The 25,668-nt window shown below is 54.8% G+C and overlaps 10 protein-coding genes across 10 annotated transcripts; 6 read left to right on the forward strand and 4 right to left on the reverse strand.

Annotated features, from left to right (window-relative positions):
* Positions 1 to 65: 65 nt before the first annotated feature.
* PRP28 (Pre-mRNA-splicing ATP-dependent RNA helicase PRP28) lies at positions 66 to 2,207 on the reverse strand (the record flags this gene model as incomplete). The annotated part of the gene is made up of 1 exon (XM_032032225.1): positions 66 to 2,207. The coding sequence occupies one exon, from the start codon at positions 2,205 to 2,207 to the stop codon at positions 66 to 68; it is 2,142 nt and encodes a 713-aa protein (XP_031888343.1).
* A 619-nt stretch (positions 2,208 to 2,826) lies between these two features.
* CGGC5_v000640 (mitochondrial 54S ribosomal protein mL59) lies at positions 2,827 to 3,413 on the forward strand (the record flags this gene model as incomplete). The annotated part of the gene is made up of 3 exons (XM_032032224.1): positions 2,827 to 3,203; positions 3,259 to 3,319; positions 3,378 to 3,413. 3 exons carry the CDS (start codon positions 2,827 to 2,829, stop codon positions 3,411 to 3,413), a joined length of 474 nt encoding a protein of 157 aa, XP_031888344.1.
* Positions 3,414 to 3,825: 412 nt separating this feature from the next.
* DPH4 (Diphthamide biosynthesis protein 4) lies at positions 3,826 to 4,386 on the forward strand (the record flags this gene model as incomplete). Its single annotated transcript, XM_032032223.1, has 1 exon — positions 3,826 to 4,386. One exon carries the CDS (start codon positions 3,826 to 3,828, stop codon positions 4,384 to 4,386), a length of 561 nt encoding a protein of 186 aa, XP_031888337.1.
* Positions 4,387 to 8,937: 4,551 nt separating this feature from the next.
* On the forward strand, positions 8,938 to 9,400 carry CGGC5_v000642 (ATPase inhibitor; the record flags this gene model as incomplete). Its single annotated transcript, XM_032032221.1, has 3 exons — positions 8,938 to 9,068; positions 9,167 to 9,298; positions 9,361 to 9,400. 3 exons carry the CDS (start codon positions 8,938 to 8,940, stop codon positions 9,398 to 9,400), a joined length of 303 nt encoding a protein of 100 aa, XP_031888339.1.
* Positions 9,401 to 9,774: 374 nt separating this feature from the next.
* Positions 9,775 to 12,109, reverse strand: nsp1 (Nucleoporin nsp1; the record flags this gene model as incomplete). Its single annotated transcript, XM_066150698.1, has 2 exons — positions 9,775 to 9,963; positions 10,016 to 12,109. 2 exons carry the CDS (start codon positions 12,107 to 12,109, stop codon positions 9,775 to 9,777), a joined length of 2,283 nt encoding a protein of 760 aa, XP_066009765.1.
* A 782-nt stretch (positions 12,110 to 12,891) lies between these two features.
* On the forward strand, positions 12,892 to 14,538 carry CGGC5_v000644 (Uncharacterized protein; the record flags this gene model as incomplete). Its single annotated transcript, XM_032032218.1, has 4 exons — positions 12,892 to 12,961; positions 13,028 to 13,420; positions 13,483 to 13,793; positions 13,846 to 14,538. The coding sequence occupies 4 exons, from the start codon at positions 12,892 to 12,894 to the stop codon at positions 14,536 to 14,538; spliced, it is 1,467 nt and encodes a 488-aa protein (XP_031888542.1).
* Positions 14,539 to 14,851: 313 nt separating this feature from the next.
* On the reverse strand, positions 14,852 to 16,515 carry GCD11 (Eukaryotic translation initiation factor 2 subunit gamma; the record flags this gene model as incomplete). The annotated part of the gene is made up of 3 exons (XM_032032217.1): positions 14,852 to 14,882; positions 14,941 to 15,927; positions 15,998 to 16,515. 3 exons carry the CDS (start codon positions 16,513 to 16,515, stop codon positions 14,852 to 14,854), a joined length of 1,536 nt encoding a protein of 511 aa, XP_031888541.1.
* A 2,278-nt stretch (positions 16,516 to 18,793) lies between these two features.
* On the forward strand, positions 18,794 to 19,612 carry CGGC5_v000646 (uncharacterized protein; the record flags this gene model as incomplete). The annotated part of the gene is made up of 3 exons (XM_066150699.1): positions 18,794 to 18,877; positions 19,277 to 19,430; positions 19,488 to 19,612. The coding sequence occupies 3 exons, from the start codon at positions 18,794 to 18,796 to the stop codon at positions 19,610 to 19,612; spliced, it is 363 nt and encodes a 120-aa protein (XP_066009764.1).
* Positions 19,613 to 19,777: 165 nt separating this feature from the next.
* Positions 19,778 to 21,429, forward strand: CGGC5_v000647 (uncharacterized protein; the record flags this gene model as incomplete). The annotated part of the gene is made up of 4 exons (XM_032032215.1): positions 19,778 to 19,790; positions 19,844 to 20,253; positions 20,307 to 20,499; positions 20,552 to 21,429. 4 exons carry the CDS (start codon positions 19,778 to 19,780, stop codon positions 21,427 to 21,429), a joined length of 1,494 nt encoding a protein of 497 aa, XP_031888545.1.
* A 1,102-nt stretch (positions 21,430 to 22,531) lies between these two features.
* CGGC5_v000648 (uncharacterized protein) lies at positions 22,532 to 25,600 on the reverse strand (the record flags this gene model as incomplete). Its single annotated transcript, XM_066150700.1, has 9 exons — positions 22,532 to 22,618; positions 22,676 to 23,760; positions 23,807 to 23,834; positions 23,888 to 23,893; positions 23,957 to 23,984; positions 24,031 to 24,356; positions 25,077 to 25,095; positions 25,406 to 25,459; positions 25,539 to 25,600. 9 exons carry the CDS (start codon positions 25,598 to 25,600, stop codon positions 22,532 to 22,534), a joined length of 1,695 nt encoding a protein of 564 aa, XP_066009763.1.
* Between the last annotated feature and the right edge of the window lie 68 nt (positions 25,601 to 25,668).

Genomic DNA, 25,668 nt, shown 5'->3' on the forward strand with positions numbered 1-25,668 from the left:
TCCCGAGAAACCCCGTTCCGAGTACGCCATTCCATTATTCATAACAACCTAGTCTACAGGCCCCGCTAGGCCATCTTGTGTCTCTTGACAGGTCTCGACTGTGCGGCTTCATGCCGACGAAGCTCCTCCGGTACCCTGGAAAGTGAGCTCTTGGAGAGCATCTGCTTAAGGTCGTAATACAGATCGGTATCTTCGTTGCCGAGGAACGTAATGGCGACACCGCTCTTGCCCGCACGACCCGTACGACCGATACGATGGGTGTACGCCTCGATGCTTGACGGCATGTTGAAGTTGATGACCAGGGACACGTCCGGCACATCGATACCTCTTCCAGCCAAGTCTGTGGCGACAAGAACATCTGTCTGACCAGCTCGGACGGAAGCAAGGGCTGCCTCTCTCTGTTCCTGGGTCTTGCTTCCGTGAAGGGTGACCGCCGAGTAACCCATATGTTTGACGTCTCTCGCAACAGCGTCGCAATTGCGCTTGATGTTGACGAATACGATGATGGGTGGAGCATACTCGTTGGACGCAAGGATTTCCTGCAGACGCTTCTTGCGCTTGTCCTCGCCGGATACAAACTCCACCCGCTGCTCGACCGTGTCAACAGCCTCGCCAGCGTTACCGATTGTGACAATTGCTGGTCGCCGTAGGTACTTTTTCGCGATTTTCTCAACGAGCGGTGGCATCGTGGCCGTGTACATCATTGTCTGTCTGTACCGGTCCTTTCCACCAAGATACCTCTTCATAATAGCTGCATTCTCTGCTTCTTCGGTGTCTGGCTTCTCGTTCGTCACGGGCAAGGCATCGAGAATCTTATTGACCGACTCCTCAAAACCCAAATCGATCATGCGATCAGCTTCATCCATGATGATGTAGCAGCACTGGGAGAGGACCAAGAGGCGTCGCTCGATGCAGTCTACCAAACGACCGGGGGTTGCGACAATGATCTCGGCACCGTTGCGCAGCGCGAATGCCTGTTCTTCCAGAGAGTGACCACCGACGATACTGACTACTCTAAAACCAAGAGGGCCGGCGAACTTCTTCGCCTCGGTCTCGATCTGCTGAACCAGTTCACGCGTCGGTGCCAGAATGAGTGCGTAGGGGCCGTCGTTGCGGTTGACCTCGGTGAGTGGCGGTAAGTCTGAGATGTAGACAAGCAGCGGTAGCAAGAACGCAGCAGTTTTACCGGAACCTGTGACGGCAACACCGATAAGATCTCTGGCTTGCAGCGCGATGGGGATGGCGGCTCGCTGGATGGGCGACGGCTCTGTGTACCCAACTTGATCGATGATATTGAGCAATCGGCGGGGTAGACCAGACTCTTGCCAGCTGCGCATCGGGTTGGGGATGAGACCGCCCTTCGTTGCGATGCCGAAATCCTCCTTGAAAATTCTCCAGTCTCGCTCGCGCATCTCGTCGAGGGCCTTCTTGGACCAGTGCTTCGTGAGACCTGTACGATCTGCGCGCTCCTTCGCTCGGTCTCGAGCCTTGTAAAAGTCGTCCATAAACTCCTGAGCGCGTCTCTTGCCGTTCTCAGCGTCCGTCTGCTCAATCCTTTTGGCTCTGGCAAGTGCAATACTTTCAGCCTCTGCGTTGAACTCGCCTGCGAGACTGCCAAATGTGTATGACTTGAGCGCCAAGCTTGACTCGTATAAAGGATCATCGTCTCGCGTGGTATCTTCCTCGGCGTCCCAATCGAACTTGAACTCGGCTGCTCTCTTCCGCTTCTTCTTGACGGAAAATTTCGACTCCTTATTGACTTCCGGGCCGAGATATCGGTTGCGCAGTAGCTCTGCTTCGATCGTGTCGGCTGATTTCTTCTCTTTTCCGTCTTTCGTTGTCGCCTTTTTCGGTTCGGGCTTGTCCCGTCCTCGTCGTCGTCCGCCATCGTCGTGCTGGTTCATAGCTTTTGGGCCGGTTGGGACTCGATCGGGGGCGCCGATGCCATTTGTGCCGTTTGTGCCGTTCGTGACATTTCTTCCGTTACTGGTGTTCGCCTTTGCCAGCCACTTCGCCTCCCGTTCGGCCTTTTCGCGCGCCTCAGCTTCGGCTTTCCGCTTTTGCTCCTCTTGCTCTGCTGCTGCCTTTTCCGCCGCCCGTCTCTCGCGCTCTTTTTTTGGGATGAAACGAGGCTTCGCTGCCTCGGCGGCTGCGGCCTTCTTTTGACGGAGAATCTCCTCCAAATCTAAAGGGGCGCGTTTGCTCATCTTGGGCCTGATGGTGATGATGGGTTGGTGTTTAAAGACGGCGAAGGTCGGCTGGGTTGTAGCCTTACACAATCTATCGTGGCGCGTCTAATGGGTGCACGGGCCATCGAGGTCACTCATGAAAAGCTTCCACACGTCGCTTTAGCCTGTGGCCTCCTTCCGTTGTGTAATACACGAAGGAAGTTATCAAATTGCGCGGGGTGGTGATTGAAACTGCAGCTGTAGTTGCGGCGACAAATATCGAGCTGACGGATATCATTCCTCAGATGGAGAAGGCTGCAACACGCGCCACAGTTTAGCTGCCACAGTTGAGAGGCCAATCATATAGCGTCGCGATCGGCAATACTTGCCCCTCTCTCGCACCGAGCTTCCCTCCCCTGCACCTGCATGTACAGGGGTGGATAAGGCTGGCCAAATTTGTCTCGCAGCCAACATCGTCGCCGGCATCGAATCGTACAGAGAAGCCCGTGTCGACCAGCGAAACCCCTCCAATTCCTCCCCGAATCTCCGAACGGCACACGATTCTCTCGACGTTCAGGGAGGGTGTTCAATTGTACGGCACACCCGTTCAATCGACCAAAGGAGGTCACCTAAGAGGAGGAAACCACGGGAAAAAAAAATGTCAGCACAAAAGCACATCGCGCTGGCCAAGGCCTTGCCGGAGCAACTACAGCGCTTCTTCGCTCGTTGGCCACCCGCCTCTATTGCTCCCGCCGGCGCTCCCAAGACTGGCTTCCAAGAGCTCACGCCGAATCCGTTCGCCGCCCACAAGCACCCCGATACCGGCAAGTGGCATGACCCTGTCTACTCGTTGCGTCGACAAGCCGAGCTCGTCAAGCTCGCACGCCAAAATGGTGTCGAGGAGCTTCTGCCACCCACGGTCAAGGGTACCGAGGCTCGCATCGCCAAGCGTGTCGAGTTTGGTCTGAGGGTCAAGGGTACGGGTGTGGGACAAAAGGTCAAGGGAAAGATTCACGAGAGAATGGTCATGCCCAGGTATATCGTCATGCCACATCGTCTTGGAGGACCAACAGCTGACAAAGTGCTTCAGGATGGAGAAGAGGAGAGAGGCTATGCTGGCGATGCCCAAGCTTATCAAGGAGTGGAAGAAGGTAAGTCGACTGTTTACGCATGGTGTTTTTGGAGCATGCATACTGACGAGGTGCATAGGTTGGAAAGAGAAACTGGAAGAGATTCCCCAAATAAACGATTTCTTTCCCTGTTCAACTTACGAGGCGACAATGGCTTTAGACGCTGTACATATACCATGTATTATCATGTACAAGAAACGAATCAAACAACTCCCAAGGCTGTTTGCCCATGTCATGCTGCGACTCGTCGCTCACACCGACCATACCTGCCACTACTATGACGGCGTGTCTATGACATTCACAGTGACTTTGGACAAGTGTCTTCAGCACCTCACTGGATTTTGCATTGCGCATCATTTCTCCCATGATCACTTTGGATGCACAAGTTGAGTTGGGCCATCCAGTCCTCTCCCCTCACGTGACCCATAATCAGTGTCTCCTCAAGCTCCAATTCGCCAGAAAATTTCACTTACAAAATCGCCCAGCATCAACTACAAGGGGATATTCACCCCCCTTCCACGCTCAACATGAGTTCCTCCCCTGCAGCACCGGGTGGCCACACCCATTACACAGTCCTCGGTCTCACCCGCAAGCTGCTGCAGGAACAAGCGGCAGATCAGTCGCAACAAGTCATCAAGCGGGCCTACCACAGGGCTCTTCTCCAGAACCACCCGGATAAATACCCACAACTAAAGGGTGACGGATCTACAGCCGCAGATTCGGCAAGTTCAAGGTCGCCAGCGAAATCTGACGTCTTGACAATTGATCAAATTTCCACGGCATACAAGGTCCTGTCGGATACCAAGCTCAAGGCGGACTATGACAGGTCTCTCGATCTCGCACCCAACAACCAAGGCTTAGAGCGGGAGGAGGCGTTCCAGACGGGTATCGAGAACGTGGATCTTGACGATTTGGAATTCGACGAAGGACAGGAGTGTTGGTACCGCAGCTGTAGGTGCGGGAACTCCCGAGGCTTCTTATTCACGGAGGGAGATCTGGAGGAGGCGGGTGAGAACGGGGAATTGCTTGTTGGATGTCAAGATTGCAGTCTGTGGATGAAGGTCCATTTCGCTCTAGTGGATGAGTGAGATGAATTATAAACACAAATCGAGCCCTAGCTGCAGATAAGTGAGTTGCGTGTCAAATTCTCGTGATCAATCTCTACAGTGCAAGCATCACATTCTGCCAATGTTCAAAAGCTGCCGGGTGTGCTTTTTTGAAAGCAATTTTAGTCTTTTTTTGTTGTTGTCCAGACGGTCTTGCATTAGAGTCTAAGAAAGCAAACCTGGGTACGACCTCCAAAATGCTCTTCTTTAGCCTCAGCTAGTCCCGTAGGAAAAATCAACCCCTCACGATTCTTGTGTATTGCCTAAACGATGCCTTTCGCAAAATGAAATCTCCAGTCCACACTCCGTAGACACCAGTCCACCCAAATTCCGGCGAATAACGCAGGTTTGCAGAGAATGAATGCTACGAAACCAACCCCTTACTCAGCCTTGGGCTCCTCAGAGGTAGCAGCCGGTGCCTCGGCGGCACCCTCCTCCTTGGCCGCAGCGGGGGCCTCAGCGGCGCCTGACGCCGCGGGCTCAGCCTCAGAAGAGGTCCAGAGGGTCTAAAAGGAGTTAGCGACTATCTTTCACAGAAGCGTTGATTTGTCTTACCAGGTTGTCACGGAGCAGCTGCATGATGAGGGTAGAGTCCTTGTAGGACTCCTCGCTAAGAGTGTCCAACTCTGATAGCATAGTCAGCAAATTAATCATAGCATAGATATCGGTAGTACTGACCGGCAATGGCATCATCGAAAGCCTGCTTGGCCAGGTGGCAGGCCTGGTCGGGAGCGTTAAGGATCTCGTAGTAGAAGACGGAGAAGTTGAGGGCGAGACCAAGGCGAATGGGGTGGGTAGGGGGGAGCTCGGTCTGGGCAACCTCGGTGGCAGCCTTGTAGGCCTCGAGAGACTTGTCGGCGGAGTCCTTGCGGCGATCACCAACGGCGAACTCGGCGAGGTAGCGATGGTAGTCACCCTTCCTGTTCACGTAATCAGTATTGCTTTCGAATAGCCAATTTGGACGTCCATCCTTACATCTTGTGGTAGAAAACCTTGGACTCGCCAGACTTGGCGGAGGGAATGAGGTGCTTGTCGAGAACGTCAAGGATGTCGTCGCAGATCTTGGCGAGCTCGGCCTCGATCTTCTGACGGTACTCCTTGATCAGACCGACCTGAGAAGAGTTGCCCTTAGACTCCTCCTTCTGCTCGATGGAGGTGACGATTCTCCAGGAGGCACGGCGGGCGCCGATGACGTTCTTGTAAGCAACGGAGAGCAGGTTGCGCTCCTCGACGGTCAGGTCACGGTCCTCAGAGGCCACGATCTTCATGTTCTCGACCATCTCTGGAAGCCCGTTCATCAGTATAATCCATCAGACATGAGCAACGGAAACCACGTACCCTCGTAGCGCTCAGCCTGCTCAGCAAGCTTGGCCAAGTACACAGCATCTTCGTGACCCATTTTGGCGGTTATGATCTGTGGCGGTCGAGACGGATTAGCACGTGTAGGCGGCGGCGACGGTGGTTGTGCGCTCAAAATGGAGAATCAGGAAGAACTCGATACGAGAGGCGCCGAAGAAGGCAAATTGAGGGTGGCAGGGCGGGCATGGCAATTGAGGACGGATAGGGCGAACCGCAGCGTATGCGCCTCGCTGACTTCATCACTTGAATGAGGCTCCCCGCTCCTGGTGGGGTTTCGCGCCTGACCGATCTTGATAGGGCGCGCGAACTTGTTGAGGCGTTCAATCGGGAAGAGATCAAGGCATGGACGGCATCGTCTCGGAGCGGTCGCCCGGTCTTTGGCGAGGGCGGTTGTTGGGAATCGGTGGAAGGAGATTGCGGCGAGGGATGCGATGACGACAGAGGGGGCACGGGGGATGGGGGAGGGGACCACGTACCTTGGTGCGATGTTTTGAAGACGGCGGGGATGTTCTGGTGGAACGATGGATAGTTGGCAATGGATAAATCCCGTGTCGAAACTCGAAAGATCCGGAGCAGGGGAAGGGGATGCGTCGAAGGGTAAAAAGAGGCGGGTGTGTTGACGTTTGCTAATGTAGTGCGAGAGTTTTGAAGTTGGGAAAGTTGATGAGACGAAAAGGTGATGGATGGAAATTGAGGAAGGGGCTCTGGACACTGCACCGGGCAAGACAAGGCGGCGACTGACCAGTGAGTGACTGGGCCTGGGAGCGACTGGACGTGGTGGACTGGCTGGGGACTGGACTGGACGTGGACCGGGACCTGCTGGGACTGGACTGGGAACGGGGGCCCGACATTCACTAGACAGTACCTTACTGGCTGGCTTGGACGAGCAAGCACGCTGGCCAATCCCCTTTTTCGCATCCACTGTAGCAGGTGCCCTTGTGTTTTGGTACTGCTAGCCCTGGAATGGCTGGCTCACGTGAATTGCCTTAGGTACCTAGGCCGCCTGGAGCAGCCCAGACGACGGGACTGACTGGACAGAGATGCCTTCCTTACCTCACCTCTCACCTCTACATAGTAGGTGCCCAGCCCAGGTGAGGTAAGGTACCTCGAGGTAGCATAAGGTGTGGCGGCTGTGCGCTGCGGCTGAGACTGCGTATGCCTTTTGAGGGTCTGGGGAGGGGAAAGTGCTATCGAATCTCCCCCTCAGCGCCGCCAAAGTCTGTTTGAATCGTGCCTTTCTCGCGTTCAATTGCTGGGTTTCCTTCCCCCTTTATTGCGAACCTGACTCTGCGACACACGGTGGGGGGGACAGCAGAGGTACAAAGCGGTACCTCTCGTCGGATGCTCTTTATTTGCGTGGATCGACTTCCCCAGCACGCGGCGCCCCTTCCCCAGGGCCGTCGGCCTTGGTCGGTGGACTCCAGCACGAATGCCTCTGCTGCCGCCGGCTGACAAGCAATACCTGGCACCAGGCAGTTCAAGTGCACCAGCGGGAGCAAGTCTTGATGACCTCAGCAAGTACGAATGCCTGTCTCTTGCTGCAGCCATGTACTATATTGATAAGCCATGCTGCGTTTCTTCGCGTCACTTTTCAGCGCGTTCATGCTGATGTTGATGCTGATGTTGATGCTCATGCTTCCTCCTAGCCCACGGTGATAAGGAGGCATGCTCAGACAGTGAGCTACCGCAGGCTTCTCCAGCTCTGCAGTCTGCTAGGTGGCATGCCACACGCATATCAGGGACTCCAAATGCCAAAAACCGAAGCCGAACCCCTCCTTCCCGTCTCCCCATCCCACTTCGTCTCTTCTTTTCATGCAATCGCCGTCCTCCGTGCCCATCGGTGTCGTCCTTTGAGTTCAGGCACTTGTGCAGTCCCGCTGCCTTGCCTGTAGTTGGGTAGCGGCAGTCCCGTTTGAACCATAATTAGGTGCTTCCTCGGTGGCCCCTGCCTGTCTGGGTTCTAGACCAGAAACCATGTGCCCTTTTTGTACATTTCCAATGCATCGAGACGGAGGGAAATCGCAGCTATCATCATAAGAACTAGGCTCAGCAAGGCGGAGACATGCTCGTCGAGGCAGCACTTACACACGCGGCCGACATACGGCGCCTAGTAGCCGCCTCGCTCTCTCCACTAAGGGCACCTCACCTTGCAAGACAAAGACGGAGAACGTCGCACCACTTGTGCGCGACAAACCCCGTCAGCCGCGCCATCTTGCAAGAGACAGATCGCCCAACCCATCTCCCCCATCTTTCCCATCTCAAGCTACCAGAGGGACATCCCAGTCGTGAACCAGATTCAGCCTTGCCGGAGACGACATGACCTCAAGGCTACCCTACTGCTCTCGGACGGCACTTCGTAGATCTGGAGACCGGCTAGCCTATCCGAATCTGTTTCGTGGTCTGTCGTCCATCACCACACGAGCCGGGCAGAGAAAGTCACGAGCTTGATGCCTCTTACAGGAGCCCTGATGAGGTACAATCAATCATGCACGGATTCTAGCAGAAAGGCAGTCAGTAGCATTGGTCGTGGTCGTCCATGCTGCAGGGACAAGGCCGCCATCTATCGCGGAATGATGCGGGCTTGGTACATGGACGAAATGCTTACTCGTCCAGCTGCCAGTCCCAACAGTCTGGACAAGGCAAAGCGCCCTCCCGCTGACCGGAATCGGGCGATATCAGTGGCCTGAGTAAATATGGTCTTATTCAATTATTCTGCCCACCAAGCATCGAAGCCGAGAAATGCCGGCAGGTTCCTTGTTAGCAAAGTACCTCAACCTACAGTAAAAATGACGTATCACTTCCCGTACTCGGGTAAAGAAGTTGACCGAAAGCTCCCTCGCCCTCCAACGCCTTCCAAGACCAGGTTCGTTCCAAGGATCAGATCATGGCAGGCAGAAGGGCCTAAGAGGAGCGTAGCCACACAAAATCACAGCCGCAGCTCCCCTCTATTCGGTCCCTCCTGCCAATAGGCATTTAACCAGCACCGAGATCTCCCTTTCCTCCGTTCTAGCGCTCGTCAGCACCGACCACCCACCTCCACAATCCAACCTATCACAAAAAGCAAAGGTCCCAGCACCATCGTCATCGGCCATCTTGACAACCCAAACCTCAACTGCAATTGCTTTGCTATTGTACATCCTCCTCTTTCAAATCACTCCTCCAAACACCGCCAAAATGCTTCGCGTCGCTGCCACCAAGGCCGCTGCCCGCCCTCTGACCCTTGCTTCCAGAGCTGCCTTTACCACCACCAGCAGAGCTATGTCCGAGGGCGACACTGGAGCTCCTCCCAAGATGGGTGGTCAAGGGTGAGTTCTTTTTCGCTCAATCGCATCGTACGATGGTTTGGCAACTACCGCCGATCGTTCATGTGTTCTCCTGCTCCTCAAATGCTGATCATTCGCAGTGACGCTTTCCAGCGCCGTGAGAAGGCCGCTGAGGATATGGCCATCCGCCAACGTGAGCGCGAGAAGCTCCTCGAGCTCAAGAAGAAGCTCGCCGAGCAGCAGGCTCACCTGCAGCAGCTCTCTGACCACATGTATGTCTCGCAAAACATGTCTTCTCACCAGCTTCAGTTCCACTAACAATCGGTTTCAACAGCGACGAGATCACCAAGAACCAGGGTGGAGAACACAACTAAGCAACGTCATTGCCATAGTACCCGACAGAGCCGGTCAAAAAAAAAACACAAATGAAACGCCCGGAATGGACGCATACGCATGAAGATTGATATCCACAGGAACTGGCGCATTTTTGTAGCTGCTTCCCAAACAAATCATCGAAACCATCGAAATCGAAAGCTGTCTTGTCAACACCTGGTATTCACCACATTCTAGGCTAGTGTACATGTACATATGGGATGCACCCGCCCCACGTGCCGACCATCCCACTCAATCCGAGCGAGTTCAAAGGTCCAGGCTTGAGCCATTAACGTCCCTCCGTCTTGGAGTCTTCGTGTCGATTCCCAATCTCTCGTGTGCTACCGTGAAAATTAATTGATCTATCCCGTTCCTTTCAACGCCGACCCATGTAAGACCGGTAGAAGCTCTCCGCCGCATCCGTCTCCGGAGCTCCGTATTGACTTCCCAGGTTATTGTTTGCCTTCTGAGCAGCAGACACCTTGGCTTGTAGAGAAGCAGCATTGGTGTCAATCCACTGCAGCTGCGACAGGTGGCCGTTGAGAACACGGACAATCTGGCTCAACTACAAGGTTGTTAGCGTTTGCATGTCCAAGCGAGTTTCGTGGGCAACTTACAGGATCCTCGGGCTTGGTGCCCTTGCTCAGAGTGCCGGAAATGTCATTTATCTCCTTAACCATCTTGGACAGATCTCTGCTCTTCTCGTCGAGGTTTTGCGTGAGCTTTTCGGCCAGCTTGTAAGTACGCTCGCGCTCCTGATCAGGTCCAGCAAGGGTCTCGCCCTGACCCATCTGCTTGGAGAACATCTCCTTCACCTCGGTCTCATAGCGGTTCAGCCACTCCTCCAGTTCATCCTGCTGGCTCTCGACAGCCTGCAGTTGGCGCTCAATCTCGTGGCTCGCCTTCTCAGCCTCAAATGTGTTGAGGTAGAGCTTCTGGATCTTCTCGCCGTTGTCGACGAGTCCCAGGTCCCAGTCGGCGACCTGGTTGGCGTAATGCTTGAAGTCCTTCTGATACTTGGACAAGTCTGAGGCCCAGCGAGTGATGATGTCGTCCATGGACTTGTTCTTCAGGCGAGGCAGCTGGGAAGTTGGGCCAGTGGTAGAGGCACCAAGCGTAGCATTTGAAGTACCGGCAGCGGCCGTGCTTGCAGCGGGCGCGGTGCTGGTCTGGGTCGTAGTAGCAGCGGGAGTAGATGGCTTCGCGCCGAAGAGACCGCCAGCGGCGGCAGGTGTGGCAGCGGTAGCCGACGTTGTGGTTGCTGTGGGAGTAGCTGCCGCAGTGGTGGCGGCAGCAGGCTGAGATGTGCCAGCTGGGGCAGCTCCAAAGAGGCCACCGGCAGGCTTGGACGCGGGAGCGGCGGCGGTGGACGACGCGCCGCCGAACAGAGATGAAGGGGCAGCAGTAGTCGTAGCAGCCGGGGTGGCGGCCGTGGTGGCAGCGGGCTTTGCGCCGAACAAACCTCCGGCGCTGGCCGCCGGCTGGGCTGTTGAAGCTGCGGGTGTCGAAGCTGCGTTGCCGAAGAGAACACCTGCAGCAGCGGGCGCGGCAGTAGTGGCAGTAGTGGCAGGAGTAGCAGGCTTAGCAGCAGCGGCCCCAAAGAGCCCACCGGCAGCAGGAGCTGCTGTAGCTGTGGAAGCGGGCTGAGCAGATGTGGTAGCAGCAGCTTGGCCGAACAAACCCCCAGCGCTTGGAGCAGGAGAGGCAGCTGGTTTTGCAGCGCCAAAGAGACCACCGGCGGCAGGCGCTTGTGTTGTCTGAGCTCCACCACCGAAAAGGCCTCCTGTGCTTGCAGGCTGTGCGGTTGAAGCAGCCTTGGACTGAGCAGCACCGCCAAAGAGACCGCCAGCGTTGCTCTCTGCCGGCTTAGCCGCGGCCGCAGCACCGAAAGGAGAGGGGGCAGCTGAGCCAGAGCCAGATGCAGATGCCGCGGCGCCGCCGAAGAGACCGCCAGCGGCAGGCTTGGCCGCGCCAGTCGGAGGAGCTCCAGCAGGTGTAGTTGATCCTCCGAGGGAGAAGGCAGGCTTCGCGGGCGTCGCTGTTGTTGCCGGGGCGGTTGGTGTGCCAGACGCCGCAGGCTTCATACCGCCGAAGAGTCCTCCAGCCGCAGGTGCAGGGGCTGATGAAGGAGTTGATGAGGCATTCTGTCCAAAGAGACCGCCAGCGGCGGGAGCAGGGCTTGCCGTGTTTCCACCACCGAAGAGGTTAGAAGTTGGTTTAGACGCCGCAGCTCCTCCGAAGAGACCTCCCGATGCAGCGGCGGGAGTGCCGCTCGCGGCTCCGCCAAAGAGACCTCCTGATGCCGGAGCGGATGTGCTGGGTGTGCTCGAGCTTGTGTTTCCGAAAAGGCCACCAGAAGCGGCTGGGGTAGATGCGCCTGCCGCAGGCTTCGCTCCAAAGAGACCGCCGCCAGTCGATGCCGGTGTTCCAGTCGATGCTGGTGTCGTGCTGCCGAAGAGGCCACCGCCTGCGGGCTTCTGACCGGTGCTCGCACCGAAGAGACCTCCACCGGCAGCAGGAGTGCCGCTGCTTGAGCCTGCTGCAGCTCCTCCAGGCGTGTTGCTGCCCAAGTTGCCAAAGGAAAAGCCACCGCCCGCTCCTCCAGCAGCCGCGCCGCCGAAAAGACCTCCGGATGCTGGCGCAGAAGTCGTCGGGTTCGTGCCGCTGCCTGATGTAGGCGTGCCGCTTGTGTTTCCGAAGCTGAAGGACATCGTGCTCGGAGCTTCGTATGTCGATCGGTTGATGTTGTCTAGGTGATGGTTGACGATTTCTCGCAGGCTGCAAGTCGCCAGTTGCTTCAGTCAGGGGTTTTGGGCTGTTGCTGTTCACTATCTTCGCTTTGGGTTGCGAATCGAACCCCCAAAAGTATTCTCGCCGTCTAATCGCAGTCGGTGGCCGTGTGTCGAGCTGCGCAGGGAAATTGCGATGGGGTATAAAGGCTGCTTGTCGGAGGAAGGATAGCTGTTGACAACGACCGACAGCTTTTTTTTGTGATGCTCCAGCCTTTCAGGTCTGCCTCCACGCGACTGGCGCACTGGCGCGCTGGGCTGGACTGGTACCTGCTGCGCCGGGACCAGGGACTTATGGTGACCTTCAGACTCACTGATAGGTACTAGCGCGATTTAGCCGGGTCTAGCCCCACGTGATGCTTGGCGAGCTGACCTAGAGCTGCGCAGTTCCTGATGGCCATCTTCGGGCTTGCTTGATGCCCTGCCTCCCTGCCCAAGAAGTCTATTCTTTCTGGTCTTCTCAGGGGCCGAAAGCCTTCTTCACCTCTGGTTCTCAAAGAATTGCGGGCTAGAACTCTGACTCTGGGGATACCATCGTGCAACGTCCCTCCTTTGGCCCACACCTGACGTATCCGCTAATCGACAGGTTACCCCCTCCACATCCACTCCTATTCCTCATCATCGATAACTCTCAAGCTGCCTTGAGTGTTTGCATCCTCCCAGATCACTTCCTGACAGCTCGCAATTGGCGTCATCTCAAAACCATGAAAGAAGACGAGACCCTTTCGCCGCCCAAGCGGTCTAGCATCAGCGATCCTGGTGCGCACGATCTGGGTAAGACCCCCCTTGTCACCCCTCGCTCCCTAGATGATCGTCCCAGTTTGTCTAACAATTCATTAGCTGAGTCCGACTCAGAAGATCACTTCTCCGATGCGCAGTCCGCCCCTCTCAGCCCCGGAACGTCGCCTATCCCCAAGACCCGCGTAGAGAAGGTCGACGACGAGCCGTCATACGGCGAGGTTCCCGGCACGGAGGCTTACCGCATGAGGGAGGGCGACGCCGAACCGGACGAGATTGCTATCCAGGAGAACAAAAGCGAAGCAGAGACCTCCTCAGATGCCGTTCCGCCACCCTCACCAGGCGGGCAACCCATCCCCAAGACGGTTGTCGAGGAGGTGCCGGGCACGTCAGGGCCGCATTCAGAGGAATACGCAGAGAAGCGCAAGGCAGATGCACCGGCCGACTTGGTCCTCAAGGCGGAGGACGATGTCAAGGATGACGGTAGCAACACCGGTACGATGTAGAGATCCCTGAAATTTAAAGAGCATTCGTCATTGACCTGGCGTCCTTCGTAGATGTCCCACCTGTATCACCTGCGCTTTCCGCTCCTCCAGGCTCCCCTCGTATGAGACGGAAACCGTCAAAGAATACCTTGTCCTCTGCTCCTTCGAGTGCTGGCCTCGCACCGCCGCCCAATGAGGAAGACGGAGACGGCGATGGCGATGACGACGACTTTGGTGACGATTTTGACGACTTCGAAGAGGGGGAGGAAGGGGACGGTGGCTTTGACGACTTTGACGATGGATTCCAACAACCAGAATTCGATGCGCCTGCCCCAGCACCTGCGCCTGCGCCGGCCTTGCCGCAAGTTCCGTCATTACCATTCGTAAGTATCTAGATAAAGTACGCGCTCGACGAAGCTAACGTCCATATCTCAGTCTATACCCGACTTCGATGGCCTGGATGGCGAAGACGTTCTCCAAGCGGTCGACCCATACCTCAACACACTCTTCCCTCCAGAATCGCTTGACGTTTCACCACCCCCGCCATTAACGAAGGAGAACCCCATCTTCCTCACCCCACGGAGCGCATCGCTATGGTCTCAACTAGTGGCTCCCCCACCTCTCGCACCGCCAGACTGGATCCGTTCTCGCATCAGGCGCCTTTTTCTCGTCTCTCTCGGCGTGCCAGTTGACTTGGACGAGATTCTCCCTGCGTCCAAGCAGAAGAAGCTTGTACTTCCCTCATTGCAGGTCAACTCGTCAGGCTCACCACGGACTTCCTCGGACTCTCGTTCAGTATCGAGGGTACGGCAAGAAGCAAACGCATCCACAACGTCAGTTGACTCCAAAGGGAAACCATCGGTGTCCAAGAGAAAGGGCGCGCCGACTGCACCGGATCTGGACCTTGTGTCCGCAAAGCAACTCTGCACCACGACAGAGGAGGCTTTGAACGGCATGACGGACGAGGAGCTCAAGGCCCACGTCGCGAAACTACAGGCAATGGAAGGCACCGCCAAGGAGGTGCTGGAATACTGGACGAAAAAGACGGACGAAAAGATAGGCGACAGAGAAGCCTTCGAAGGCGTGATAGAAAACCTGGTCAAGCATGCACGCAAGGTCAGGAAATAATAATAGAAGAGGCTTGTTCATCTTCCGGGCCTATCTATCAGCATACACCGTCTAGTATCCTTTTGCAATTCCCTGTGAAATCGTGACACTACGCCGTCTCGAGTTGCTAGAGCTCCTAATGCCCCGGCTACATCAAGTCTAACGCGGTGGTGTGTCCTGTCATAAGCATTCATTACCCGCCTGGTACTCAAAAAATGCCGTCAACCCCCTACTCCCCGTCGGCTCTACCAGACTGATTCTTTTTTAGACTCCTGTGATGCTGAAGAAGGGGCTTTTGAGATTTATTTTTTTAAACTCAGTGTCCGGCCCGACTTTAAGCGGTGCTGGGCTCAAGAGTGACACCACTATTTCACGGTTAGCATGTGCAAATTTCACATTCAGCACTGATCTGAGGTGACTTACGCAGCAATGGTGGCCCAGCCAATAAGACGCCAATGCTTCTCGATACGACGAGACAGGGCAACCTTCTCGCCAATGTTTGTGCAAGCAGGGCTGGTCAGGACAAGCTTAGCGGCATCGTTCTTGATAGCGGCAACCTTGGCACCAGTGGAAGTAGAGCCGATGTTGACCATGATGACCTCGTTCTTGGTAAGCTTAGCGACCTTGGCCTGCTTTCCGTCGGCGGTTCTGACACCGAGAAGACGGCGCAGGAGGTAGAAGTTGACCTCGATCTCGCTGTAGATCTCGGGCAGCTGGCCCTTAAGACCCAGGACGAAACCGACCAGACGATCGGCTCTGCAAAGGGTGGGGTCGATACGGGTACCGACACCGATAAGACCACCAGGAACGGCATACTTGAGGTCGTTGAACTCGGAGTTGAGGGAGACGATTCTGCTGAAAATGGGCGTGCACTTGAGGGCACCCTTGTCGTCTCTCGTGACGATACCGGGGCGGATCTCAATCTCGTCGCCGAGCTTCAGGACACCGTGCAGAATAGAACCACCAGCAACACCACCCTTAAGGTCGTCGATCTCGGCACCAGGCTTGTTGACGTCGAAAGATCGAATGACAATCATGTGGGGAGCCTGGGTGAAGTCACGAATCGGGACGGGGATGGTGTTGACGATGGCCTCGTTGACGGCATCGATGTTGAACTTCAGCTGGGCAGAGATGGGAATGACGGGAGACTTTCCGGCAACGGTTCCTCTGATGAACTTCAAGATCGACTGGTAGTGTTGCTGAGCGGCCTCCTCGCGCATAAGGTCGACCTTGTTCTGGAGGATAATGATCTTGTCCAGCTTCATGATCTCAATAGCAGCCAAATGCTCGGAGGTCTGGGGCTGGGGGCAGGTTTCATTGCCGGCAATGAGCAGCAGGGCGGCGTCCATGACGGCGGCACCTGACAACATGGTGCTCATGAGAATGTCGTGACCGGGGCAGTCGACAAAGCTAAGTGGAGCACAATTAGCCACCTTGCATTTCACGATTCCGGGGTAAGCTCTTTCTGTAGACAACTCACGAGACATGGCGCAGTAATCTGTAGGTACCGCTGCATCCTTCGCGCTCGCAGGGAGGGTCGACCTCCTTCTCACTCTTGTAACTCCTGAAGCATCCCGGGCGAGGGCACTCGGCGTTGTCGCACTGGTAGATCTTGGCGTTGGCGTAACCAAGCTTGATGGTAATGTTACGGATCAGCTCGTTCTTGAAACGGACGGTCTGAACTCCGGAGATGGCCTTGACGACGGTGGACTTTCCGTGAGCGACGTGACCGATGGTGCCGATGTTGATTGTTGCTTGGCGGGCGATGATCTCGGGGGTCAGAGGGGTGAGGGTCTTGACGTCGAGGTCTTTGGGGTCGGTTTGCGGGGGGAGAGGGGGGCGCTGGACTGTGGTGTCGGCGGTAACGGGGTTCGAAGACTTCTTGAGCGCAGGCTTGAGACCCTTCTCCTCGTTGAGCTCGGTCTGCTCCTCCACGGACTCGCCAGAGTCAGACTCGGAGTCGATATCGTCGTACTTGGGATCGCCGTTGGCAGACATTGTCGCGACAAGATTGATGGTTTTGATGGCGGGGTAGTTTGTCGAGGCGGCTTTGTCGAGGGGTTTCTGCGACGGGCGGAGGGCGTCGAAAAATTTGGACTTTATGTTCGCCTGTTGACTCAGGTATTGGCCTTGACGGTTTCGACGGTCCCGGGGGAAAGATGACGCTTCAGTTCGTGGGCTTCGTGACGTCGGGTCGGTTGATTTTTCCTCGCCGATGAGCGTCTCTTGAAATTCTAGGTTGTGGAAAGAGGTGACTCGGCGCTAGTCCCGTTCGGGACTGATAAGATAAGGGTGCCCCTCCGGGCAATTCTCATGTGGAGGAGGTGAATGCCCAAAGAGCGAACCCCTTCTCCCCAACTCTAAATCCCATCTCAGCATGATGCGAATGACAGCATTACTAGAGACTTCTGAGGAGCTTCAAGAGCCAGGCGATGTTTGTGCTTCCTTCATCGCAGGCATATTTTTCTCTAGCTACCACCATGCCGAGGCGGGACAAACCCGTCACAATTTCTCCACCAGCGTGTCGTCTCTGAATCAATTTCGACACAGTTAGCAACCAGCACCTTTAGTAAATTTGGCTGATGTCTCAGATCAACACCTTGAGAGACGTTTGAGGCTTGGACCCTCCTCACATTGAGGACTTCGTCATGTTGAGCCAACAATCCATCCAATATATCTTGGTACTCGCAGAACGGCACAAACGACTAGCATTCTCCATTCCACGGCCCAGAGCATGGTGCCACTTTATTCGCTTCCTGAGTCACCTTCCAACAAAGAAAAGCCATGCTTCTGAGTCTCCTCGAAAGCTTCCAGAAAGGCTCACGCGACATGGAAACATCATCGCCAGTGATTTCAACGAGCAGCTCTTATTACTACGTAGATTTGTCACTCACTGAAGTCGGCCTGTAGCCCTTAGCCTCGGTGAGCGACGGACATCACACAGTTGAAACGAGTGCCGGGGCGAAGGAACATTTTGCTCCTTCCAGAATAGAAGAGAGAAAAGACGATAGGTTCGGGATGATGTTGCATTAGAAGGTCAGCCATCCCGTCAACCGGCGTTGAAGTTTAGCCATGGGATCACGGCACAGCTCTAGACGAGCAGATAGACACCACACCATCGGCCATGTACAAGAAAAAGGCTACAGCAGTTCGTCTCCCATCACGTCTCTCTGATTGGTCGAAATTCCTAAAAATAGGTTCGGACGAGATGGAAAACCACGGGACACGGGCCAAGTCTTACCTACCTTCAACCTGCCTACCACCATCTGCAGTACAAGGGCGATCGCTGACGGTTGACAGATAGCCCGGACGGCGCCTAGCTCATTTCTCAACATCAGGTGGAGGGCGACACGCGTGGGAAGATGTGGTGATATCCATTTCTATTCTTTGTCGGCGCGTCTCACGGATCGGCGGCACTCGACCCCAAACACCTAGGCTCGACGCAGTTAGCCGCACCAGCACACGCAACATCGTCTTCGAGGCTCGAAAACATGGTGCCGCCAGGCTTTCGGATGCCCGGACTGCGCCTGCGATTGTCGGTTACCCCAGCATGGCCAACGTGAGATTTTGGTGCCTCCGTCGAGGGTGGTAGACGTGGAGGGGCAAATGCTATCATGGCTACACCTATATCACACATTGTGTATCTTACAGCCAGCCTGCATGCAAACACCACCACGCTACAGTCACTCGCCAACTCGCCGGGCTGTCATTCTGCGGCTTTGCCTACTCTGCGAGCCAAGGATGGGCAGACCTTGATTGATGGTCTGTAGACCCACCGCGAAGAGCACTTTTCTGTGCCGCTTGGAGCAGGTTCAGCGCAATGAGATGACTCGAGTGAGTGAGGAGCAGAGTCGCAAGAGACAAAAACGGCCGCGCAGGCGTTGTGGCCATTCTGTGTTTGCCATTCACCCAATTCTTCCCCAACTTTTGCTTACCGCCGGAGCTGCATGTGGCTGGACATTCATCACGCACTTCTACCCGCTGATTGGCCGGGTGTTCTTGCGCCAACGTGCAAGCATGTGGCATCCGGAGCGCCTGTACGATTTGAGCCTATCATGACTGCAGTTGACGGACCGGGGGGGGCGGGCGGCAGCAAGGGTCGACTTGTCGATTTGGAAGAGTTGGCGCCCGTGGGTGATCAGGAGCAAGGGTTCCGCAAGCCTCCTCTTCCATCTTCCGTCCAACCACATCGTTGTTCACCCAGTTGCTGCTGGTCTGCCTCCTCTCAATTTGAACGACAACGTCCAATCACCATCCTTACGTCCATCGTCGAACCATGCGGATGCAACTGCAACTGCCGCCAAGCTCCAGTGAGCTTTGTCGAGGTCTCTCTCGCTGTCTGTATCAGTGTACAGTTAGAGTACGTACATGGCCACCCAGGTAGAAGCTGCAAGTTGGGTAGGGGAGGTCGGTTACTCTGAGAGATGACCGAGTGTGCATCCTCTCCTCACCCGTGCCTCTTTTCCCCTCTCTAGATGCCTTTTGGGGTTGCTTTGGATATTCTATATTCGTCCAGCGAGTTGGAAAAACTGCGCAATCCTTGGCTTTATTGAAAGTTCCTCCGCCTTGGTTTGCCTCTTCCTCCGCTGCTCCTCTCTCTCATCTTCTCTGCTTAACAAGCCGAACCGTCCCTCATCTGCTGCAATCTTCTCGAAACTAAAGAGACTACCCGTTCATTGTGTCAGTAGTCGCTGTCCACAAAAACGAGCTCGCTCGATTTAGTACCCGCCAGCTAGGAACAGGCGAGTTTCCACGACAGCTCTCAGAGCATCGGGCCAACCACAGCTCGGCGCCACCCCGTCCACTCTCGTGGGCGTCTATTTCCATCACGACCGAATCGCCGGCCTGGAACCTGGCGGTTCACCTATCAGAGGCCTGCTCAACTCGCGCCATCCTACCCTTCCGCTCTGCAGGTAGAAGTCCCCATCCCGCCTCGTCCCACTTACACCATGCTGATCTCCCTCCTGCAGTAAAAGAGGCCTTGCCTTGGACCTACTCTGTGGCGGCGCCAATTCAAAACCACCTTCATCCCCAAGGAACCGACCTGCTGGACCTCCCTCTCCTCCCTTCCGACAGCTGGTCTCGCCAAATCTGATTCCTATCGTGCCTCATTACTGCTTTGATCTTCGCTATCTGTCGCATGTCCTGAGTTCATCTTTCCTGTTGGCGACCCAAGTTCTAGGTTGCCTTTCCTATATACTAGACTCGTTTCTCTTGTTCTCTGTGATCTCTGGAGACACAGACAAAAACCTCCACAACCATGAACCCTCAAGGTACGTCTCTAACAAAGACATGCTGTTCAGCAACAATCTGACATCTTTGCCAGATGACAAGAGGCGGCCTGCCGCACTAAACCTCGCGCCGACTCGATCAGCATCCACAGACTCGTCTTCATCCGACTCATCGTTGAAGCCCCCTCGTACTCCTCGCTTCGCGGAAGCAACATCAGTACACTCCCCTGTCGAGGGCACTCGATCGCCATTTGCCGACCCTCCCGCGAGATCAGAAGTTCCTCAATCCCAGCCTGGCGACATTGGCTTCGGCTACATCAGCAACAACGGCAACCGCGAGTCCGTCGCCGTCCCCATGACACCGAGATCACCACTCAAGAGCGCCATGAGGGTGCCAGGGACACCGGCACGCAAGATTGATAACCCCCTCAGCCCGACCTTCAGAGAAGAGGAAATTCTCGAGAAGCGTGAAGCTGCAACCGACAAGGAGCAGGCTCGTGATCTCGTATGTCGTCTTATCCCATCACCAAAGCTTAATCTCGGCTAACCTCTTCACAGAAAATCAAGACACGCGTTCGCATGGCCAAGTTCGCTCTTCGTGGCGTCAACTTCAGCTGCAGTTTGATCATCATTTCCATGATCGCCGCGACCCTACAGATCTTCAACGCTACCAGGAAGCTGCCCGCCCAGAGTGGTCTGCCACCATGGGCTGAAGGCACCGCCATCTGGCCTCAAGTCCTTGTGATTACCAGTCAGTAGTCAACTCTTCTTAACCCGACGTCTCGTGCTAACGGTCGAAATAGTGTCTTCCATCTCTCTCGCCGTCTGCCTAGGAGTCTTCATCGCATACTGCCGTGGTGGCCACCACCGAGCCGAGAAAGTCGCAACCTACTACACGCTCTTCGCCATCGGCTGGTTCATCCTCTCCATGGTTCTTTGGGCTGTTGCCGCCGGCATCTTCCAGTCAAGCCGCAACAACGGCGGAGGCAAGGACATGTGGGGATGGAGTTGCAAGGAGAACAAGCGTGCCGAGGTCTTCAGCGAGAAGGTCGACTACGCTCTTCTCTGCCGTCTCCAGAACTGGGCCCTCATCTGCATGGTCATTGAGATCGTCATCGACGTCATCTGCGTTCTCCTCTACAGCATCGTCTTTTACCGCTACTACACCAAGCGCCGCCTGCACAAGTCCATGGACATGCGCGACCGTGCTCGTTCTGACCTCTACCTCGCCCAGCTGCGTTCCCAGTCCGCCCCCAACACCCCGGGCCTCAAGTCGCCCGGTCTCTACTCCCAGTACACTATGTCTCCTCGCCACCCGGAGGCGACCTTCGAGAACCTGTCCCGCATCGAGGAGGCCTCTCCCTTCACTCCCGGAACCCGATTCGTCGAGCCCGAGTCCAGCTTCGCCAAGCCCAAGTCTACCTTCAAGCTCCAGGCTCCCCCAACGAAGGCCCCGTCTGCGACACCAAAGACCAACGCGACCGGTTTCACGCCGACCTCTGCCACCGGCCCCGAGCCGAACTTCCCTCCAGTGCAGCAACAGCGTTCAGAGTCGCCTCAGGGCCACGCGCCAATGGCTGCCGACGAGCCCGTCTACGAGGCCGTGCCTATCCCAGGTGCCTACGCGGATGCTCCCGTAAAGAGCCCGCCACCACACCAGTTCAACTTTGGCACCAGATAAGACGGGGAAAAAGATCGATATGATGTACGAGACGGATGAGGATGAAATTGACGTGCCACCAAAAAAGGAGACTACTTATATTTCTTTTGTACCAGCTGAGCTGGATTCTTTTACACGTCTCTTTTTCTTACAATTCGACACGAGTCGATATATATACCATTCAGGCGTTGGGAAAGGCAAGACGAAGATAGGAAACGTCCATTTCATTTCGTCCACATGTCATGAGGATTGGCTCTTTGGACATACGTTAGCGAATAGGCAGTAATTACAACCCTTGTATAACTCTTTTAACTCCTCGTTTCTTGCTCCTATTCCTGATTCTCTTCTTAATGATGCGGCGACCTAGTTGAGTCATGATTACTTGCTAGTGAGTTCCCCGGCGAGGTCCCGGGAAGGATGGCCCCAGTTTACCGGCTCCTCCGTGCCCTTGCCCTTTTCCACTTCTCCCACCAACGACAATACCACCGACAACGGAATTCCACTATCATTGTCTCCATCGTCTGCCGACCTCAACAACACCAGCTGGGTTCCAATCGCCCGGCTAGCTCAATCGGTAGAGCGTGAGACTCTTAATCTCAAGGTTGTGGGTTCGACCCCCACGTCGGGCTCAATTCCCGTCCGCGATTGACCAGTATTCATTTTTTGGACTGTTTTCTTTGCTCATCGAAGTGTTCTTCTTCGCCTTTCCCTTTTCTCTCTCAGACTTTCATGTCCTAGGCTTTTTCTTGCTTTTTGACGCCCCTTCAATATTCGTTGTTTTCTCGTGTCTGCAAGGCGTTAATCCAGTCCCAGACACATAAGTAGACGCTCGTTTAATAACTAACCCTCTACAGGGAGCTGATATTCAAAAAAATGTTATAGCAAACACAAATTGCAGCAGAACTAAGATGTTTCTTCATCATTCATCAAGCATCTCCAATACTCCTGCCTAATCTCCTTTACCCTCCCAAGCCGTGTATGCTAATATCATGATTCATCTACGTCGTCAAGGACCCATCCATGCTCCTACAATGCTCCTCGACCTAGACAATCGAAAAATCCCTTTGACAACAGAGCCGACAGCAGCATACAAGATAGAAAGACCAAAAACTGAACTCATCAATCAGCCAATAAACTCCGTACACAAGAGTGGTTCCCATGGCTGTCCTGTCATCCAGACTCTCTCCATCAGTCGTCTCGCCTTGTGGACCTATACCGAGACATTAGCTTTCAATAAGTAGAACGCAAGTGAAGGACGGCGTCGCACCTGTGTCATTCCGTTGCCCTCCACACTCCTAAACCTCTCAAGAATCCTCGACCTCTGATCCTCGTCAAGCGTGTTACACCCAGCGGTGAACATTGGAAACAGAAACCCCGTCTCCGCGGTGCCTCCGGCCCTGACGTACTCCATGCAAGAGAAGATTCTCTGCACAGGTCCTTGGACGTCCGCGTGGCCTGACGACTTGCCGAACACACGCCGATGTATGTGGACCAGCCCAGCCCAGTGAAAGGCCTCGTTCATCAGCACCATTTCCTGCCTATCCCTAACCTCGACATTTTGCACATGTCTGCAAGGATGCGACGGCTGCGTCATGTTTTCCATCAACTCTCGCTCAAGCTGCTGGGCACGGCGGACGCAGTCAGTGTCTGGGATCCATTCCGGTCGTGCTTGGCCATCGGATCTGATGCGCTGCATATCGCAATGGCGGGCAAGTTCTGATACTTGTGCAAGCAACTGAACGCATTTCGTAGTGAACCCCATGATGCAGTCGATTTCATACTGGTCGTCGACATTGTTATACATTGTGTACTCGAGTACCCATGACCTAGATGGGTCGGAACCCGTACCGCCGCTGAGGCTTCCCAAGACGTCTAGGTAGGCTAACCAGCTCCATAAGAAGGAACAGACGCGGTCCTCTTCAAGACTGTAAGAGGTTCTTCGAAGATCGGCCAGACGTCTTCGCATGAGATCGCGAGCAAGGTTCAAGTGCGTCTGCCAAGGAATTTCGTAGCCGAATGCCGTGGGGGATATGATCTCCAGAGACGCAAGCATGATAGCGGTTGCGAGGCTTGTGTTGGAGATGATTTGTTCCCTGTCACCCAACGCGAGGCGGAGGACGGGGAAAATATCTTGGACCCAAAGGGCGATTCTCATCTCGGGTTCCCTTTGACGAAGAAGCTTGGCCCGGTGAGACGCTACTGAGGAATTAGTTTGGAATGTCCCCAAAGCATGAACCTGTTGCTTGCCTGAATATGCCAAAAGCAAACTCAAGAGGTGATCGTTTCGAGTGGCCATTTGCGGCAGGACTGTGCGGAATGGATTGGAACTTGGGTCATCATAGGGAACAAGAACTGTATGCGTAAGCGCCGTGCTTTATTCACCGAGCAGAAATCTTACTCTTGGCTGTGTGATTAAGAAAATGATGCTTTGTGTGAAAGTCAGTTGGAGCCTCCAGAGACGAGATTTGAGGTCACGAACAAAATACTGATTTCAGTTAGCAGTTTCATCCAATAAACGTGGTGCCACGCAGACCACGGATTGACTTACCAAGAGATTCATCGGGTTGTCTCGAAGCCTACCAAGTGTTAGAATCGCCAAAAGGCTCGCGACTTGCTACTTACTTCGAAGGAAGGGGCTCGAGATTACGAGGAATTCGAATCAAGATGGGCCTGTCATAGTAGCCCCCTGTCATTCGAGGTAGGACACTACTCTGCAAACCAATGCCACTGGGTTGAAGAGGCGGGAAGCCACCACGTCCACCACCCATGACAGTTATAGAACTCTCAACGTTCGAGTTTGTCTTGGAGATAGCACCTAAATCGTTGTTCTGATTTATATCGGCGTCTCGAAACCCGAGGTCATAGCCATAGAAGATGGCATCTTCCAATACGTCCTCTTTAGGCCGTAGGTCTGGCAGAGGTGGACCGAAGTTGTATTGAGCGTGCTTCTTTGGTCGATGAGTTAAGTCCGGGGACCCCGATAATAGGTAGTCTACCGATAATCTGCTGTTGTCAGCGGACGCTGGTGACGGAAGGGTAAGCAATGGAGTTGCTGCGTCATCGTCGGGGTTCATTCCTGAGGATACTGGCGTTAAAGGCAATGCCCGAACTTTGGGCCCAGTATTAGAACGCATCCGACATATTGGAGGACTCGCTCCAACAAGTGATGCCGGAGAAGCTAGCAGGCTAGGTTGGCGATGGAAATCAGAGTCACTTGATTCGGCGAACGATTTGGATCGTTTGTGGGGCCGCTGTGATGACGGGCTTACAGTCCCAGATGAACTGCGACGGAGAGAGGCAAAACTGTCAACGACATGTTTGGGAATGATAGGCGACGGGACACTCGCTTGGATTTCTTGCGGTGGTGTGGAATAAAAGGAGCTCGTTCCGGCTTCGTTGATACCAAAGACACGCATATCCGTGGGTTCTTGTTTCCTCCTTGTGGGCTCGATACTACTCCAAGCCGTCTGTATGCGTTGTACTATCGGCTTTGGTTGTATATTGGTGGATGTGGCATTGACGGAGAATGTGTGGGTGAACGATGGTGGTTGGATCTGTGAAGCCGTGGCCTCCTGCAATGGCTGACTGGTCTGGTTTGGGGTCCCAAACGATGAAGACCTCTTGGTCCGACGACCTTCCCAATTTAATCGAACGCTATAATCACAGACCTCTCCTGTCCTTTGACAACTAGTTGCTGTTCGTTAGTTGAATCTTGCTTAAAGGCTTGTGTTAAGTATCTGATGTTTGAATGAAGAGAAAGTCTCAAAGATCGGGAGAAACAATAATTCGATTCCATGTTCATGGACGCCGTTAATAGAGTCTACCCAAAATTTGCAGCATCCTGCTTCCACTGGAAGTTTCTCCATCAGGGCGGAATGAGCTGTTTTGAACTATGCTAGGCGCAAAACGATCAAACATCTCCACAGCCAGTGCTGTTGGTCCGATCAAGGAAGTCTGTCTTCGGGAGGCGTGTTCGACGAAAGAAATGCGAACTTACTTGAGACATGTTGGATGCTCCTCACCGCACTTTACCTTGCGACCTTTGCATGGCCTGTACCTGAGTGAGTGGCATGACATAACAAGAAAATGGGGCCCTGAAGGAGGTTCTTGCACTTCTCCACGGAACTCACCAACATCCATTTCGACTTCGCCTTTTCGGTTCTGAAGCCCCCGGCTTCTTTGGGCGCGGCATGCTACAACCCGAGGTTCATGCCCAGTCTCAAGGCGCCGTCTGGACGAGCTGGGACAAAAGGGCGGGGT

The sequence above is a fragment of the Colletotrichum fructicola genome, assembly GCF_000319635.2.
Source record: "Colletotrichum fructicola Nara gc5 chromosome Unknown KSG_Nara_v1_contig01, whole genome shotgun sequence".
Taxonomy (NCBI): Eukaryota; Fungi; Ascomycota; class Sordariomycetes; order Glomerellales; family Glomerellaceae; genus Colletotrichum; species Colletotrichum fructicola.